We start from the raw sequence: 20,082 nt of genomic DNA, 5'->3' as shown, positions 1-20,082 counted from the left end.
GTATGGAAGAATTTTACTTCCTGTTTCCAAAGGGGAATAAAACTAAGGAGTTGCAATCTGACTAAATAAAAAAATTACTTGTCTTCAGCAAAAACTAGTAATATCTCAATGGCATTGATGCTAATGAATCTTGCTGTAGAGGCTGGGTCTCAAATTTTCAATGATGTTTTCATTTGATACGATGGACTTATGTGCCTGAACTTACATGGATAGAGTTAGTACCCTTCACTGGAGAGGACATTAAATATCAATGTCTGTATTTAAATTGCCTCCTCACCTGTTATGAATCAGAAACTTGGGAATTTTATCCTCGTTCTGGTGCCTGGGTTCAGGGAGTTTCCAAATATGGTGGCAGCTGTGGTGCTGCATCCCCTGGAGCTTGAGAACTAACCTAATTTGGTGGTGGTGGACCAGTAGGACCTCAGCTGCTGCTACTTGTCCTATTGCCAATTCGGAGTCAATTTGAGTCTGGGGAGTATGGACTGGAGTTAGAGCAATGGGACAAAGCATGTAACTTGAATGGAACAGAGCCTTTCAAGGGTCATTTTAGTCAATGACTCATGTCCACTGAGGATCAAATCATAGTCCTACAAGTTCATCAATTAAATGTCCTAAGTATGCCCCTGTGTTTTACTACGACATGTCCAGGGTTTGGTGCTTCCCTAGAGTCCCTCTTCCCAAAATACTGCAATGCTCATGCTCTGGATCTTGCCTTTAAAATGTGCCTGTAAATTGGGTCCCATTCCACTCACAGATAAATTCATCTCTGTTGATGTGTTAGCAACTGCATTATCCTTCATAGGTAATACAGGTAAGTTCTTAGAGGATGTGGATGATTGCTTATATCTCACAGCTGTTAATAAAAGAAATCCCTTTCCACATATGACCTTTGTTCGTGGGCCACAAGTATTACCTCCTGTGAAGAGCAGCATTATTAAAATATGAAATTCTGAATATTTAAAACTATATTAGATTAATATTGGTAAAATATATTTCAAGTATAGCGAGAATCTATAAAATAATATTTATCTTCCTGACATATGTGTGTACATATATGCAAAAATATATTACTAAGACTGCCGTATATTATTCACTCCTAAAGGTGGAAATGTCAATTCAGAAAATCAGTCCAGTGCTTTCTAATGCAATGGATGTTGGCTCCACCTGTTCTGAATCAGAGAAGATTTTGAATAAATATCTGGAACTAGATATCCAAGCTAAGGTGAGTAAAACGAGAATGATTATTATGGCTATAATTTTGTAAATATAATTTTTAAATTATTTGATAGCTATAAACTTAATCCTAGCGCCCTTGAGGTTTACAATTCTAAATTCGTATGTAGCACACAATGACTTAAAAACTCATATTCTTACATGTCTAAATTATATTTATATATGCATTTATTAGGACATTTGTGCTCACTGAAAGTCAGCATTACAGCTGGGTATTGGTCATTTGGTTCCCTTTCTTGCCTGGGCAGTTTCTCAAAAAAAGCTTCATTTTGGGGGTGACAGAGGAGGCAGGGACGGTGCCTCTCTGACTATTGGCAATTTTTTCTGCAGGAGCAAGTTACCAAAAAATTACCAGAAGCAACGTGCGTTATTGCAAGATTCCAAGGATATAAATAAAAACAACCTTGTTTGCTTACCTAACACTCAGAGACAGAAAGTGCCACACCCCCATCATAGCACCTTCTCCAGCTCCCCTCCTACCTGTTTCACATGGTGCTTAGCTCCAAACCTGCCCTGAAGTTTCTGTCTGCTCCAGCAAAGTTTAAGGAACCTAAGTCAAGTGCCCTCCTCTGGTTCTCCCAGGTCCGCAGGAAGAGCCCTGTGACTCCAGTTCTCAGCAGAAGAGCCTCCTTCGTGGACTGTGTCCCCACCGGAAACTCACAAACACACCAATTTTTTGTTAAATGGGTTATTTTTTATTTAGTATTTAGAATACTTAAAGCTTATGTCTGAACTCAATTTCGTTTTTTAAAGTTAAACATTTTAGAAATGGGAAGGAGATGACAAGGGAAGAAATTCCCCACTTCTCTCCCTCCCACAGTGCTATCATGAAGCAGGGCCTGTAAATTAAAATTGCCTTCATTCAGTGGAGTACTTGGGAAGCATATTAATCACAAGTAGGGAAGCAATCTCTCATTGCTGCAGAGCTTTTTTCTTTCATTTTGCTTGGTTTTGAGGTTGTTCTCACATGAAATTTTACATGGCTCTTTCTATGACATGCGTAATCGTCATGGCTACAATTTCTATTCGTCCATTTAATCAGTGGTTGGAGTTCACATAACAGAAATTACACTCAGAAGAAAACATAGGAGAACATCCCTGAGCAAGTCAAAGTCACTGACTTTTTAGGTTATTTAGGCCTGATATGTGATATTTTCCCTACTAGCCCTTCTAGATAGAGATTTAAATAAGACTGCACTATCGATATGTCATCTTTTTGTAAACTAAAAACTAATGAATAAGTTTTGTAAATTTGCCATCTCTTATATAATAAAATTAGTTTAGGAATTTGCTAGAGGTATTGTTAAATTTCAAATAGCAATCTCATGTATAATTAATTCATTTAAATTATTTAAAACATTTTTAACCTTTCATACCAAACAACCTTTCTTTTATCTGTGACACAGAAAATAGAGTGCTCAAAATAAATATAGCTGATAGAACCAAGAATAATTTGTGATGATTTTCATTCTAAAGTGCCCTTCTTTTTTTTTTTTGGAAGTTGTGTCTTTCTTTATTGAGGAGATTCTTGGTATAAGTTCAATTAGTAATCATAATTGATGGATATGCAGAAGATAATGAAATGTGAATGTTCATGATTCCCCTGTCAGTTTCTGACCTCCAGTGCTTTGATTTTACAGGAGACATCACATGAATTAGAAGCAGCTGCAAAAACTATGATGGAGAAAAACGAATTTGAATCTGATGAAATGGTATCACTTTCCTCTAAAGCTAGATGGCTAGCAGAAGAATTAAACCTATTTGGCCAAAGCATTGACTACAGATCACAAGTCCTGCAAACTTACGTGGCATTTCTGAGGTCATCAGAGGAGGTATGGTACTATGTGTTAACCTTCTTCAGCAAGGTGGCCACTGCCCATGTCCTTGCTTTCTGTGGGCATATATGCTCTGCCTTGGTGGGTAGTTCCATGTCCTCTACCCCTGTGCATGGGCTCACTTACAGGCCCTGTATTCTTGTAAAACAAAGAGTGATTGCAGCAGTTCTCAATCTATAAAGGTTTATTTAGCCAAGGTTGAGATGTGCCTGGGAAAAAATAAAAATCCCAGGAGCACCTGTGACCTGTGCTTTTTCCAAAGTGGGGTTGGGGAACTTCAGTATTTAAAGGAGAAAGGGCAAGCACGAGGAAAACAAAAAGGAGGGAGGATAGGCAGTGAGGCAGCTGGTTACATTCTTGTGAGGCTCTGATTAGCCTCAGCAAATCTACATTTTACATGTGAAAACCTACATTTTTACATGGGGAAAAAGTAAATTATGCATTGTTGCACACCCAGTAAATCTACATTTTACATAAGATAAAGTAAACATGTGAAAAGAGGGAGTAGAGTCTATGACATAAAGCTGTAAAATTACAGTTATCTGTTTGGAAACAAAAGCAAAGTAGTTTTTGTGTGTGTGACCCAGTTCCCAATCTTAACCTTCCCTTGGGCATAGTGACTTTGGGGTTCTGAGATTCTGTTTATTTGTTTTTTGTTTTTTTTTTTCCCCACATTCTTCAAGGCACCATACAAAGGCTCAAAAAATAAGTTGTTTTATTAAAAACATACAAATTTGTATGTGTGGATAGTATGGGATATGCACAAATAAACAAACTAGTTATACTGGAATAAATTTTACTACATCCTACAAATATTTACAATATCCTAAACAGACAACAAAATTATTTCAAAATAGTCATCTTCTAAACCATAGATCTTTTTGAATACCTTAGCAGTTAGTGTGGTTCATTTGAAATACACAGAATTGGAAAATACAGGCTACTGGGTTCAGTCTCGAATCTGCCTTGTATGATGTGTCTTCCTATGTTACCCCTCAGAGTTTCTTCTGAGGCCTTATTTTGTCTGGTTATGCTAGACAACCTCTAATATTCTCTCTAGTACACTGGATTCCATCTCAAAGGTCATTGCTTCTTGAAGCTGGCATCAGTAATAGAAAAGCCCTAGAGTCCCACTTTATTTAACCCCTATCCTAGTAACCCCCATGCAAATATAGATCACTCTCCTCTTCAGGCAGAGAGGTGCTGGTTAGTGGGAGGCGGAGCCAGCAGGGTTCACTCAAGGGTGGAGCCAACCCAAGACAAGTATGTGCTTGATTTTTTCCTCTTCTTACCTCCACCTTCTCAACACCTTCCTTCTTAACTCTCACCACCACCATCCTGCCGGCACACCTCTCCTCTGTCCAATTCCTTTATAATATTCTTAGTTCACCACTGCATCCTTTTCTACATTTTTACCCAACTGTTTGTCCCTTCTGACTTTTTAGCTTTTTCTCTTTATTTTTCTTTGTTCTTAATTTTTGATTTTTGTGCATACATAGGTATATATATTTATGAGATGATTGGAGGCAGGCATGCAATGTGTAATAATCACATCATGGAGAATGGTGTACCCATCCCCTCGAGCATTTATCCTTCATGTTCTTTTTAGTTCTTGACCCTAAACTCTCATGGTTTGGCAAGTTCCAAACTATTCCCAACTGACAGAATTATCTTGTTGATGAATATTATAATGCAGTACGTGAAATGGTAGAGAAGCTACAAAGAAGTGCTTGCCTTCTGCATCTTCATTGCCAAAAATGAACCTCCTCAGCTTTCAGTTAAGCATCCACTTTGATCCACTCTGGCCTTTGGACCAGGAGGCTTAGCTTTGCAAACAACAATTTAATCAGAACATTCTAGCTTCCTGCTTTCTATTTTCTGCTAAATCTGTTCTTCTACCTGGCAGAGGCTTCCATCCTTCCAATCCTGGCGATGCTCCCCATACATTACTTCACTCCTCCTCTGGCTTTCCTTTCTTCCTCACTAGCTAATGGTTACTCACTTCCTTTCCATTGTCCATCCCCTCAACTCCCTGCCCTCCACCCTGACTAACCCCTGCCAACTCCCAATACGAGATCAATCCAATAGTCTGTTTACTCAGCCTTTCTTTCCAAGCTTCCAGACACTCCAGTGGAAAATCATACAATTGTGCTGATTGGCCCCATTACAAATGCACGGGCCTCTGCCTCAGCTGGGTCTCCCATATGTTCCCTAGTTGGTTCCCATTTGGTAGCAATTCTCAAGCATATTACCTTAGTTTCTATCTCTAAATCTCATCCAATGTTCTTAACTCATATGTCACTGAAAAAAAAAAAAATGAAGCCATTGACAATAATGGCCTTGACTTCCAAACTTGTTGACATATTCAGCCATCCTCCATGGGTTCCAATAAACGAAAGTATTCCTACATCCTTCAGCATCTAGCTCCAGCAATCATCTTCTAATTTTATTTTTTTAATTTTATTATTATTATTTATTATTATTTTGAGATGGAGTTTCACTCTTGTTGCCTAGGCTGCAGTGCAATGGTGCAATTTTGGCTCACTGCAACCTCCACCTCCTGGATTCAAGTGATTCTCCTGCTTCAGCCAGGAGTAGCTGGGATTACAGGCATGCGCCGCCACACCCAGCTAATTTTTGTATTTTTAGTAGAGAAGGGTTTCTCTATGTTGGCCAGGCTGGTCTCAAACTGCCGACCTCAGGTGATCTGCCCGCCTTGGCCTTTCAAAGTGCTGGGATTACGGTGTGAGTTACCACATCCGGCCATCCTCTGATTTTTAAAAGATTTCTTTTCCATTGCTTCTTTCCCTTTGTTCCACAATTATGTCCATATAGTCTTGCCCTCACCAAGGCTACCACTCCATCATTTTATTTCTCTTCAAATGTAGACCTTTTTTTTGTGGGGAGGGGGGAGACAGGTTCTCACTCTGTCGCCCAGGCTGGAGTGCAGTGGCATGATCACAGCTCACTGCAGCCTCAACTTTCCCAGGCTCAGGTGATCTTCCCACCTCAGCCTCCCAGATAGCTGGGACTACAGGTATGTGCCACCAAGCCCAGCTATTTTTTTTTTTTTTTAAGAAATGGGGTTTCTTCATGATGCACAGGCTCAAATTTGGACTCTTGAAATAGGAAGAAGATATTCCTCACCTCTACTTGCTCATCCTGTCCTTGTCCCACTGCAATTCGCTTTATTCCTGTCTCAACCCTTCCACTTGCCACCTCTTCACTCCATTAAAAACATTCTTTTAAGCTACCTACTGGTTGACAAATGAAATAGTATATTTTCAGTCTTCATCCTGCTTAATCTTTCTGCAGCATTTATTTGACCCAGTTACCCACTCTCACCTCCTTTGGGTTTTTGGTTTTTTTTTTTTAATAACAGATTTACTGAGGTATAATTTACATAGCATGAAACTCACATATTTCATAATGTCGTGATTTTTCCTATATTTATAGAATCATGCAACCACCATAGCACTCCAGTTTTAGTGTATGTCCATCATCCCCAGAAGAGCACTGGCATACATTTTTAGGCAGTCCTGGCTCCCACCCCCAGCCTCAGGCAAGCACTGATCTACTTTCTGTCTCTCTAGGTTTGCCTTTTCTGAATATTTCACATAAGTGGAATAATCCTATCTACTTCTTTGTCTGTTCCTTGTCCTTACTCCTAGTTCACTTTTCTTTTTTGTTCTTAAAGCATGGTGGGTCATAGAGTTCTTGCATGTGCCCTCTCTTTTGCACATTGTACCCACTTTTTTTTTTTTTTTTTTTTTTAACAAAAACCACATTCCCACCTATGGTTTCTTCACCAATAACTCAAAAGTGGTTCCTGAGCCCCAACTCTCCTGAGCTCTAAACCAGTGCTTTCAGTTAGTTATGTATCCTGTAGGCTCCTCCAACTCAGCAAAACACAGCTGGTGGCTTTTCCTCAAATATGCTTTTCCTTCTGTATTTTGGCATTGGGTTAATGACTCCACCATCCTTTCAGGAATGCTATTTAGAAGCTTCTATGTCTCTTTCAATCACTTTCTCACTGAGCATTTATTTTGTACTAGGTACTGTGCTTTTCATTCCTGATTTTATTTAATCCTTATAGCACCCTATGTTTTAGTTACTATGATCCCCATTTTGTAAATATGGGAAACTGAGGCTCTGAAGGATGAGGTATGCAAGATCAAGCACTAGCAAACGTCAAAGCTGAAGTTTCATCCCAAATTATTTCCCTTTTGTTTTTCCTATTTCAAAGGCCGTGCTCTTCCATATCTGTTTATTGAGCCAACCTAAAAGATTTCTGAACTCCCCTTTCTCTGCACTTGCACCATCATTTCCTCGGTTCAGGCTGGCATCATCTCTTATCCAGCTTAATGATGTCATCTTCTGCCTGCTCAGTTTGCCTCCTGTTTTCACCCCTTCACACTCCCCTTCTCTTTGTAGCCAAAACAAAAGTCATTCTAAGGCAAATCTGATCACATTACCTCCTGAAATTCAGGTAATTTGACAAGTGTAATAAAGCAAGTTGCAAATAACTTTTACCAAAAATGAATAAAATCTCCCATTAATTCACCTAAATCAACTAGTACAGAGTTAAGGGAATTTCTGTAATAATATGGTTCCCATTTGCATTCAAGGAGGCTTTTTTGAGAAGTTGGAAAAGAAGGATGAATTAAAGTTTGTGTTTTGAGAATTGCACATTACTGACTGCCCATAATATTGACATCTAGCCTATAATGGATGACCTTATTGAAGCCCTGATGATTGCCATGCTGATTCCGAGTCATCTATCAGTGGTTTCAACCTAATCAGAATGTATCTCAATTATGTTGGTTACAGTAGGAGACAGGTTGAAACTTGCTGGCCAGCTTTATCCCAGCACAAATATCCCTCCATCTCTTATCTTACCATTCAGCTTGTGCAACCTGTACTTCACTCACACTAAGATCATGTATTGTCCTCTGAACCAGTGAGTGTCTTCACAGCTAGTGTTTCACACTTTTACACAAGTTATCCCCCCCATCCGGGATCCCCTTTGACGCCTTCTCACCCTGGACAATTACTCAAGACACAGATCAAATGTCACTTCCTTTGGGAAGCGCTTCCCTATTTACTCCATATAGAGTTGGTGGCCTCTCCTCAGTGTGCCCATAATATTGTCTGTATATGTGTCTCTGTGTTGTAATAATTTGATTATGGCTCTCTTTCTCCTAGAACTATCTTTGAATACCCCCGAAAATAGTTAATTATTACTAGGGCATCTTAGAAGGCTCCATGGAGGAAGTGGCATTTTAACTGCTCATGAAGGATAAATAAGAGAAGAAAATTGAGGAAAGATCATTCTGGGCTGAGGGAACAAGCATCAGCAAAACGTAGAGGCGTGTATAAGTGGAATATGGAAATGAGGAGAGAGCTTCTGTTTCTGAGAGCTATTTGCAGGCTCTCCTATCAAGTTCAGTTAAATCAAGAACAATGTTAAAATCTTTAAAATATAGTGACTAACCATTGCCTGAAATTTCTTACCGTGTTTACATTGGGAGTTACGAGCTATTTAAATCTAGTCCTGTCAGGCATTGGTGTTACTGAAAATGCATACAAACTTGTGTCAAATAATTTCTACTATTTCTATATCATCCAATTACATATTAATCTGTAGGTCTAGGACACATTTGATTTTATATAAACTCTGCTCAAAGAGAGTGATTTAAAATGATCTAATATTGCTTACATTGGTTAGCAAATGAGAAAATATAATTCCAGGGAGGCATAGTAATGTACCTTAATAAGAGATTAGCTCATGGAGGCAGTTTAATATTAATACTTTGGCAGAAAATTAAGAATTATTTATACTTTTTTATTCTGGTTTATTGCTGATTAGAAGTAAATCGTGATTTACTAATTACTAATCATCTTTCACTGGCCTATATTTCTTACTGATTTGTATTATCTGATTCTATGTATGCATCTTTCTTCTGAATTATGAAACTTGGCTTTAAATGAAACCACACAGGTCTTTGACATACATTGTCCCAAATTGAAAAACACACAAACACAGAATTTATAAATATGATGTTGGCTTCAATAATTAGTTTTTATGCTTAATAAACCTGTCAGCTCAGTGTTCTACCCAAACAATCAACAATCCAAATAGATTTTTATATCTTTTCAATAAGTTGAAAACATTCAATAATTATTTTAAAAATTCTGATAATGGGCTGGGGTTGGTGGCTAATGCCCTTAATCCCAGCACTTTGAGAGGCCAAGACAGGAGGATCTCTTGAGCCCAGGAGTCTGAGACCAACCTGGGCAACATAGCAAGACCTCATCTCTACAAAAACGAAAAAACAACAAAAAAAAATTAGCCAGGCCTGGTGCCAAGTGCCTATAGTCTGTAGTTTTTAACTATTAATACTTGGAGGATGAGGAGGGAGGATCGCTTGACCCCAAGAGATCGAGGTTGCAGTGAGCTATGATCATGCCACTGCACTCTAGCCTGTGTGACAGAGCAAAGGACCTTATCTCTAAAAATAAATAAATAAATAAATAAATAAATAAATAAAATGTTTAAAAATTAAAAATTCAGAAAAGGTAGTTTTAGGTTTTATATAGGCTTTTATTGGAATCTACTGTTCTTTTTCTTTAAAAAAATGTGTTTGAGTGTTCTTAACCCTCTTTTTCTTTTTTAGGTAGAGATGCAGTTTCAGAGCTTAAAAGAATTTTATGAAACCAAAATCCCTCAGAAGGAGCAGGATGATGCTAAAGCCAAGCCTTGTTCTGACTCGACTGAGAAGCAGTGGCCGCTATTTTTAAAGAACAGTTTTGTAACACAAGATCTAGGGCTTGAGTTCCTTAATTTAATAAACATGGTAAGAATGACATTAAATGGATCACACCTTCTGCTAGGATTACTCATCAAAGTCAAAATAATAATTTCAAAGGTTCAGCTGTCTACTAATCAGCAGTTCTCTCCTAGGAAGTTCTCGTTAGCTTCATTCAACCTAGACCAGTCCTGAAGCCCAATATTTAAATGCTTACTTGGCCTAGAACTTTGGTTAGTTTATAACAGGAAGGTTGTTTTAACTATTAAGAAGGAAGAGTGACTGTAATCCAAATGCAACATTGTTATTATTAAATAGAGTCCTCAGAAGTCCACCCAAAAGTTCCGTGTTATGTTGAAAGCATGCAACAAGGTCCTTTCAAAATTTCTGGGGGCTAAAGACAACTTCTAAGATGAATCTTCTTTTGAAGAGTTTCTTACCTTAGCAGATCTTTTTGTTGTAAAGGTCCATTGTATTTAGAAAAATACCCTAACCTTTAGCTGTCTTGAATTATGTCTGTAAAATATTCTAGAATCCTTATATCCACCCATAACCAATATTAAATTCCCTGTAGGATACTTAAAAGATGGTTAGTCCACTTCTCTTTCAATACCTCAAGTATTTTCCTAATGAAACTGCTCATTTCATTGTTGGAGAATGCCAGCTGCTAGAAAACTTTTTTTTTTTTTAATGTTAAATATATCTGTTTCCATATCTACTCCTAATCTTCTATAGCTACACAGGGACAAAAAGTATTCATATTTAATTTCTCTTATATATGAAAGTCCTTCCAACATTAAAAACAGTTGCTATGTCTGAGTGTTTTCTGCAGCATTAAAAGTCCTTTCCATCATTTATGAAGGAGCTTTATTTTTCTTTCTATGCTGATCCCCCCTTCTCAGGATTTTCTGTGGTTTGTCGAGATCATTCATTAAATGTAACCAAAAAGTGAACTACAGGTGCAACACAGAGTACAATAAACTGGACATTATTATTTACTAATGAGACCTACAATTATGCTAACATTTTTAGCAGTAGTTTCACTTTGCTGGTACATGTTAAGCTTGTGATAGAACAAAACTCTCATAATATTTTTATTGCAGCTTCTGTCAAACCATGTCTCTCCCATATTATACCTGTATCAGCCATTTACCTTTTTTATACAAATGTGGGTTTTTATTTTTTTTCTTATTTAATTTTATTTTGTTAGTCTTCACACATGATCCCATCTTGCTAAACTAATTTGAACCTATCGAGTATATTAGCCATCTGTCTTGGGTTTAATTCTGTAGATATGACAAGTAAGCTTTCTATGGCAGCAATTAGTTCTTAAATATAAATGCCTAAAGGGCAGATTGACATTCCAGTTCATGAAGCAGTCTATTGATTAACCAGTTTTTAAAATAATCATGAATGCTCCCAATAATACTTAATTCAGCCACTACTTCATAATCTTTGTATTAAGTCTATAATGGGAGACTTTCTCAAACAAACTGCTCAAAAGAAGGTTTACCTACCTAGTATCCTATCAACGACACAGACATAATTTGACATAAATCAGGTTGGCTCCTAGTGATCAAGGCATTCTTTCCAAAATGCTCACAAAGTGCTTGATAAGTAATGAACTTATTGCACTGATTTTCAGTGTGAAGCTTACCAATCTGAAAATTGTGTAATCCATCCTTTCCTCCTTTTGAAAATCAGGGCATTTTCTGCTCTCTAATTTTATGGCCCTTCTAATTTCTGTAGATTTTCAAAGATAACTGACAGCTGCAATTTTCTCTGTACCTGGGATGTGATTAATCTCAGTCTGGAGCCTGAATTCATTTGGAAGAGTTAGGGTCTAACTACCCTCATCTACTTTGAGCTACAATTTTCTCTTTGTCTTGTGTCAACTTTTGTTGTTTGAAGACCATTCTTGTTAAACCTACTTGGAAATAAAAGATGCATTAGCTAATTCTAATTTATCCAACACTATCCTTAAGCATTAAAGAAAACTTGCTAAGCAATTTGCCCATATACCTATGTGATGTAGGTACTTTACTGTAAAAAAAAAAAAAAAAAATTATTTTTCGTTTAGAACATTTAGAACATGTATTATCCATCTATCTATCTCTCTGTCTCTCTCTCACACTTTTACATGGTTCAATCAATCTTCTCCCATCTGTTGATTATGTATGTTTGTGATTTATCTAAGGGAATTCAAATACTTTCAAACTGCGTAATTTTGTCTATCTTATTACTAACTTCATTTCAGAAATTTTAGTTCTGGAATCTACAGTTGGTACTTTTATTTATTAGAGTTAAATTGCTGGCGAAATTCTGTTTCTTGTCTGCACTTTTCCCATCCTTCCAATACTTTCTTGAACCATATTAACCCTAGGCACTTAAAGTGCTTGTCAGCTAACTACAACATTTGGATCTGGAGCTCGCTCTTTCTTTTTTTCCTTTCTTTCCTTTCTTTGTTTTTTTCTTTTGTTTGTTTGTTTTTCTGTTTGTTTGTTTTTTTTTTGTTGTTGTTGTTGTTGTTTTAGATGGAGTCTCGCTCTGTCACCCAGGCTGGAGTGCAGTGGCACAATCTCAGCTCCCTTCAACCTCCAGCTCCCGGGTTCAAGCGATTCTCGTGCCTCAGTGCCTAGATTAGCTGGAATTACAGGTGCCCGCCACCAGGCCCAGCAAATAATTGTATTTTTAGTAGAGACGGGGTTTCACCACGTTGGCCAGGCTGGTCTCGAACTCCTGACTGCAAGTGATCTGCCTCCCTCAGCCTCCCAAAGTGCTGGGATTACAGGCGTGAACCACAGCACCCGGCCGATCTGGAGCTGTTTCTATTGTCTAATTTTTCACTTGGTTTCCAGTCCTGTAGTCCTGTGTCTTGGCAGCACTAGTGAATATTTATCAAATGTCAGACATTATGTATAAAAAATTGGAGGATCGGCAGATGGTGTTTTCTTCTTCTAGAAAGGGTCGCCCTTCTTTCTCCAGGCAGGTGTTGGTGGGCAATCACTGAAGCCAATCAGAAGCTGGCAGAGTTGTGTTTGCAGTGTAGTCCTGTCCCCTCAGGCTCCCAGAGTTTTGTATTGAGAGCCAGGTGCTTTCTCTGAGATCTGTGCCCCTGGCAGGTCACAAACTCCAATCTTTGTTTGGGTTGTCTGCTGAAAAACTCCACTCTGCTTTTCAGAAGCCTTTAGCTTAGGTGTTTTAATCCACTGCCCCATATACCCCCGGTATTTTGTCAATCTTCTTTAGAAGAAGATCATTGTGCTTGAAGCCCTCCAAGTGTCTGCCAAAATCTCTGTTGGTTTCTCTGCTCCAGGGAAGTCTTGATTATCAGCCTCCTGTCTGCACAGAATTGGGAAATCCCCCTGGAATGACAGATGAGCTCACCACTGTCAGGTTCTTCCCTCCCTGGAGTCAGCCTCTCTAGTTCTGGTTGCAGAGCAGCTCTCTGCTTCCTTCAAATGGATTCCCTCTGCATTTTACCTAGCTTTTCTAGGTATTCTAAGCAAAAGCACTGCTCTGCCACTGGCTACTCCATTCTACCCAGAAGTCCTTTGTTACTTATTTAGAATGTTTAAGATTGTACAATCAGATTTTCGTTTTTAAAGATCTGCAACAATAACTCATTCCAAATTATATTTTGAATCTATATCTAAATAAACTTAGGTTATCATAATATTCAATGCCTACTTAGATCTCCCAGAAATAGCATGTATTTTACTACTGTGCTTTGGTGGTCTTTTATCTTGATGTCATAAACATAGTCACTCTACCCCAAGGTCTTTGCCACTATCATATGATAAATAAGTTCCTCCTTACTGATTAAAATTAAAGCCCACATGATAATGAAATTTATTGGTTAGCAACATTTGGAGAGATGAAATTGTTGGTAAAGTAAGTAAAACAATTTTTTTCATTCTCATGATATCTTTTGGACCACTAGGCTTTTAAACAAACATTATTGTTGAATCATGGTGACCAGTTTGCTCGTCAAGAAGGCAGAGGCCAGCTGGTATATTCAATTGAGTGTTCTGTTCTTTATTGGGTTGTCGTGGCTCATATTTTCAAGCCAGAAATAGAAAATTTTTCAGTTCATCTAAAAATCATTAAGATCAGAGAAATTGATTCAGGTTCAAATTATGACAGACATCTTGATGAAACTTCCAATTTATTTATTTATAATGGTCAGTACCAAGAATGCTATCTGGGATACAGCCTTCCTATTATCAAGGTATCTGAAAAGTAAGACATCAGAAAACCATTCATGGTGCATGAATGCAAGTGAAAAATGAATGCTTTAGTGGCCTATTTAGACTGGATTATGGCAAAAAGTTTCCATGCCCTACACGGAAGTAAAATGAGTACTGTGTTTACTGATTAGACCTCAGGCAAATTATTCAATCTTCTTGAGTGGCCAAAATATTCATCTGCCAAATACAGGATCACTTTTCACAGATCCTACTAGCTAGACGTCTACAAATCCTACTATAGCTCTCCTTTCTCTAGACCTCACTCAGAATCCACCATATTCTTCTGATTAAAATTGTCATTGGCATGCTGCAGTTTCAAAATTTATGTTAAATTATATAGTACATTACATTCTGGTTAATCATTTCTTTAAAATATGTGAAAGATAACTTTATTATATAGATAAAAGTATAATTTGGGGTGGATTCTGCTGAGTTGTCTAATATCTTTCATAATTTATTATGTATCATTATTAATAATGAGGGAATATATCATTTTATTACTAGATTATTAAGTTCATGGAGGAAATCTCATTTAGGACCTACAAATATATATATTTTTTGGAATTAGTTGCCACTTTATAATGTATAAAATTATATAAAAATATAAGTGCACAATATCAATATCATTTAAAATAATTTTAAAATAAAATGGCCTATCTTTAAAATATCCTGTTAAATATTTATGATACTATCAATTGCTGTCATTGAGATGATAGAAATTTGAAGATTTATTGAGAAAGGCTGGCTACTAAAGTAAAAAACATAATAACTGTTTTGCCAAATGAATGTTCCTGTGCATTTTTTAAATGTTTCTACAGAAATAAAGCACGCGTAGTCTTACTCTTTGCTATTATCATTTTACCACTAATTGAATTTCCCTTTGTTTAAAACCATTGTTTAAAAGATTTCTAATCAGTAAAGCAGAACATATGAAAGCTTGGAAGTGAAATCTTCGATTTTAGGTACTGTGCTTCCGGTGTATGATGTAGTTCTGAATACAGAGATGCAGACCCATTTCAGTTCTCACAAAATGGAGGAACTTGAGAAACAGCAAAGGACATTTAAAATAATTGCAATGTATACAATGGAATAGTTTAAAGAAAAACAGTGGTCCAGAACATCCTGTCCCCTCCTATTCCTCAATACTGATACTTTGATGTATTCTAATGAGCGTGTTAAAATAAAAGATGGAGTATCTTTAAAATGCATATAGGTATACTTATATGCATGTTTTAAATCTTGACTTCAAAAATTCTGGATCCCCTGCTCATTAAATAATCTTTTAAACCCCAGGAAATAACCAGACCCTAGGTAGGAATTCAAACACCCCTTGGGTCTTGAAGAACTGGGGACCTGACGTCTAAGAACAGTATGTGGGTTCCGAGAGCTGAACTGTGCCTCTGCGCAGGGAGTTCCAACTTGTTGGGATGTCAGAACCGTGCTCTGCTTTGGCTGTGATAAAGAATTTGCCTCGTCAAATAGTTATATACAACAAAAAGCTGTATCTCTTGGGAAAGAAAAGCTATTATATGAATTATTAATTTAACAGGCAAAAGAGAATGAGATACTAAATGTGGAAAATGAAGTGTACATCATGAAGAACACCATGGAAAACCAGAAAGCAGAACGGGAAGAACTTAGCCTCCTTCGGCTGGCATGGCAGCTTAAAGCCACGGAAAGCAAGCCTGTCAAACAGCAGTGGGCGGCATTCAAAGAGCAGCTTAAAAAGGTGAGGCAAGGGACAATGGGGTGTGAAAAGGAATGAAATTCTGACACAGGCTAACATGAGCGAACCTTGAAAACACTAGCTAAGTGAAATAAGCCAAACACAAAAGGATAAATATCGTGTGATTCCACTTATAAATGAGGTCACTGTCGTCAAACTCATAGAGGCAGAAAGCAGAATGTAGGTTACCAGGGGCTGGGAGTTCGAGGGAGGGAATGGGGAGTTGTTTAATGGGTGCAGAGTTTCTGTTTGGGATGATGAACAAGTTCTGGAGATGGATGGTGGTGATGGTGATTGCACAATGATATGAATGTATTAAATATCATGCCTCTGAAATGTACACCCCAAAATGGTAAACATGGTAACTTTTATTATGTATATTTTACCACAGTGAAACCAAAAAAGGCAGCAGAAACCAAGGGCCTTACTCCTTGGTTGTTTAGAACCCTGAGCTCATGCCACATCCTGAGCGTTTTCATGGGGTTTGAAAAATTTGATCACACTCTTGTCATTACTAGAATGATCACATTTGCTGGAGATGTCAAAGAAAATGCATGTGTAACTGTCCAATATTTATTTCAGACTACTCACAACTTAAAACTTCTTCAGGAAGCACTTATGCCTGTGTCTGCACTTGACCTTGGAGGGAGCCTCCAGTTCATTTTAGAGCTACGACAAAAATGGAATGACATGAAGCCTCAGTTCCAGGTGAAGAAATACATTGCCGGATTTGGGTGAATGGAAAAAATATTTAAAACTGTTTGGTTGCAGTTTACCTGATTAATTGTAATAGGCTGGTGAATTTCTATTTTTTAAACAAAAGTATCGCTTGTCTAAAAAATCCACTGTAGGGACATTTTTCTTACTGTTTTCCTACATTCTTTTGAATTTGATGATATACCAACATTTGGGCTACAAAATGTCCTAAATAGATTTTTATCTTAGATTTTTAAAATTCACATGGCTAATTAAACTAGTCATATATTTATCCTGTATTTTCACTCTAATTCTTTTCCTGGGGAGTGCAGAGGTGTTTTAAACTGAGACCTCTCAGAACAAGGATGGGCAACCTCGGACCCAGAGGCTCTGCTGCCCTGAGTCCCTGAGGTGACCACTGTTATGTCACTGTCCTCACCTACCAGCACCCCAGGCACGTACCATCACCCCAGGAATTTTGCTGTGCTCTCCACTCCACCTCTCAGGATATGAGCAACAAAACCCCAAGTCATGCTCCTGACCCTGACTGCTTAACACTGTCCCTATTTCCCTGCCTCTTGCCTCTCCAAAATGTGACACAACTGCCAAAAATTGCCAGCTGCTAGTCACATCATACTTCTGCCTGGATTCTTATGCTTTGCTGCAAAATTTAGATACCTGTGTTTCTAGCTGTCACTACTTCATAAATGTGGGCTTCAAAGAATCCCAGAATCAGAAGATTGAAGATTCCTTTAGGGAACTGTAGGTTCCATTAAGACAAAAACCAATGTAAAACATAGCCACCACGCCTGCTACACACAAACACACCCACCACTGTAACCCACAGCAAACTCTTTAAAACTCTCAGCAAATGTGACTGGCCTATATTAGGTTCTTTAATACACCCTGTGTTATCTGCTTGTATGCGTTTTGTTTGTATGCACATTTGCATGTACATGTAAGTTCCTCTAAATCAGGACCATTGCCATACTTCTTTAGCCCCGTCACTGTGGTGCACATATATTTGATGCCCAAATGCTTAAACTCGACGACCCTTTTTAGGTCACTCTTCTGAAAATTATCTCCTTAGTCTAAATCATTTCCATTGCTTTTACCTTTCATACAAAAGATCTACGCTTGAAATTATAGTAGCATTCTCTCTCTTTCTCTCACTCTGTCTCTCTCTTTTTTTTTTTTTTTTTTTTTTTGAGACAGAGTCTTACTCTGTTGCCCAGGTTGGAGTGCAGTAGCACAATTTTGTCTTGCTGCAGGCTTTGCCTCCCAGGTTCAAGTGATTCTCGTGTCTCAGCCTCTGGGGTAGCTGGGATTACAGGTGTACGCCACCACGCCTGGCTAATTTTTGTATTTTTAGTAGAGACAGGGTTTTGCCATATTGGCTAGGGTAGTCTTGAACTCCTGCCCTCAGGTGGTCCAAAGTGGCCTCCCAAAGTGCTGGGATTATAGACGTGAGCCACCGTGCCCGGCCTACAGTAGCATTCCCTTTAAAGTATGCCCCCGTTGTAAATTCTATTCCAGAATCTGGATTCCCATAAGGGATATCTGAGCAATGCCGGGTGAAAGAGAAGGCAGTTTATCCTTCCCTACATGTGATGGCTATTTGTGGATCATGGGATGACCGCTTTTGAAACAGTCTGTCTACTATGCTGTTCAGCTGGTGGTTCATTCTGATCATTCTTTTATCACAGAGCACAAGTTATTCCCCTGATATATTTTTACACTCATCTCCTCATGGTGTTTTTACCATACTGCCTGATTCTAGTCTGTATTAAATATCAGAGATAATCATGGGGTTGCATAAAATATCTAAAATACATTTACTTAACAGATGAATAGAATATTCGGTATGCCATAGAAATGTATGACTTTGTTTTTCCACATAGCTTTGAAACATTTTTGCATTGCTCATGCTATTTTTTTTTGTAAACTTCTCAGATGAATATAGAAAAATGTATCTCTATCATCCAGCACAATGCCCAAATTTTTTGGAAGGTGAGGGCATTCATAATAAGTATTTGTTGACAAATGAATGAGTGATTCATTGTTTAGACCTTTATATTGTCAGTTGCAAAGTAAAAAAGTTCTTTAAAAGCAAGATTTTTTTATCACTTTCAATATTTTAGCAATTAAATGATGAGGTTCAATACATTATGAAAGAATCAGAGGAGTTAACTGGCAAAGGAGCCCCTGTAAAAGAAAAGTCTCAACAACTGAAGGACCTCATTCACCTCCAACAAAAACAGAAAGAGAGAATCCAGGATTACGAGGATATCCTGTACAAGGTGGTCCAGTTCCATCAAGTCAAGGAAGCGGTAAGGCTTAGAAGGGATGTTTGAAAAATCCTGAGTTTTAAACTATGCAATTAAAAATGAATTATTAAATAATAAATAAAGGCCAAATTGTATCTTCTAATATCAGAAGTTTACACAATCTGGCCCCTATCTTTACTCTCACTATGTTCCTATTCTTCCTTTTGTTCCAGACAAACTGAGCTCTTCATCCCTCAGAGATGATGCACACATATCTAACTCCAACCCTTGACTCTCAGGCTGCCATTATTTGACAAGTCTGTCTTTCTCCTCCCTCTTATCTAAATCCTATACCTCCTTCCAACAATCCTACCTCACTTGGAGTGATTTCTCTCTCTTCAAAAATCCTAGAGCTCATTATTTATTCCACATATCTTGCATTTTACTATCTTGATTCTTAACTACTTTTTGATAAGCATAGCTTCCCTCCCCTACCCCCCGCCCCACCCAATTCAGTTGTAGGCTGTTTGAGGGCAGAAACCAAGGTCAATTTTTTTTTTTTTTTTTTTTTTTTTTTGCACTTCAAGTACCTGACATCACGGAGTGCTATTTGTTGGTGGCATTTTTACAAAAACTTCATAGTTATGGTCTCTATTAACATAAGATAGAGGAATATTAATTAATATTCCTTTAAAATAGCCTCTAAATTTACTCAGAGCACAGGCCTAGATCTTGCTAATGTTTTGGTTCATGACCAAAAAGAATTTCCTTCTTTAATGGAACTGACGACGTTAGCAGTTCAATTTTACCACCATTGGATTTGCAGCATTCTTATTTGGCTAATGCCAACAGTTTATAGATGGCCTTGGCAGCATTTCGACCAGCTAGCAAAATGTGCTATAGAAATTAGGCTTAAAAAAAAAATCTGTCTTCATATAAAACTCAGGTTAACTGTTAATGCCCTAAATTTTAGCTGGGACATCTCATCAAATCAAGAAAGCTGGAGTTTGTAGAGCAGCCGAAGGAACTGGGTGATGCTCACGATGTGCAGATTCACCTCTGGTGCTCTCAGGAAAAGCAAGCACGTGTAGACCATCTCCACAGACTGGCCCTTTCCTTAGGAGTAGACATCATCTCATCAGTGCAGCGGCCTGTAAGCATCCAACACCACCATCATTTGACTCAGTTCTAACTGGGGCTTGGGCTAGCGTATGAAAGAAACCAGGCAGATTGCTTAGTATATGTCAAATTTAAAAATAAATTAAA

General features: G+C 37.9%; 1 protein-coding gene across 1 annotated transcript in view; it reads left to right on the top strand.

The window, feature by feature from the left end:
* CCDC141 (coiled-coil domain containing 141) overlaps positions 1 to 20,082 on the top strand; it is a 212,763-nt gene that overhangs the window by 154,961 nt on the left and 37,720 nt on the right. The window contains exons 10-16 of the mRNA XM_011973440.1: positions 1,103 to 1,222; positions 2,874 to 3,065; positions 9,746 to 9,925; positions 15,677 to 15,856; positions 16,436 to 16,561; positions 18,691 to 18,879; positions 19,790 to 19,969. Of these exons, the coding sequence (XP_011828830.1) occupies positions 1,103 to 1,222; positions 2,874 to 3,065; positions 9,746 to 9,925; positions 15,677 to 15,856; positions 16,436 to 16,561; positions 18,691 to 18,879; positions 19,790 to 19,969 (1,167 nt within the window). The remainder of the gene's footprint in view (positions 1 to 1,102; positions 1,223 to 2,873; positions 3,066 to 9,745; positions 9,926 to 15,676; positions 15,857 to 16,435; positions 16,562 to 18,690; positions 18,880 to 19,789; positions 19,970 to 20,082) is intronic.

This window comes from Mandrillus leucophaeus, unplaced genomic scaffold, assembly GCF_000951045.1.
Source record: "Mandrillus leucophaeus isolate KB7577 unplaced genomic scaffold, Mleu.le_1.0 Scaffold1377, whole genome shotgun sequence".
Classification (NCBI taxonomy): domain Eukaryota; kingdom Metazoa; phylum Chordata; class Mammalia; order Primates; family Cercopithecidae; genus Mandrillus; species Mandrillus leucophaeus.
Note: the sequence above shows the minus strand (reverse complement) of the source record. Positions and strands in the feature narration are given on the sequence as shown.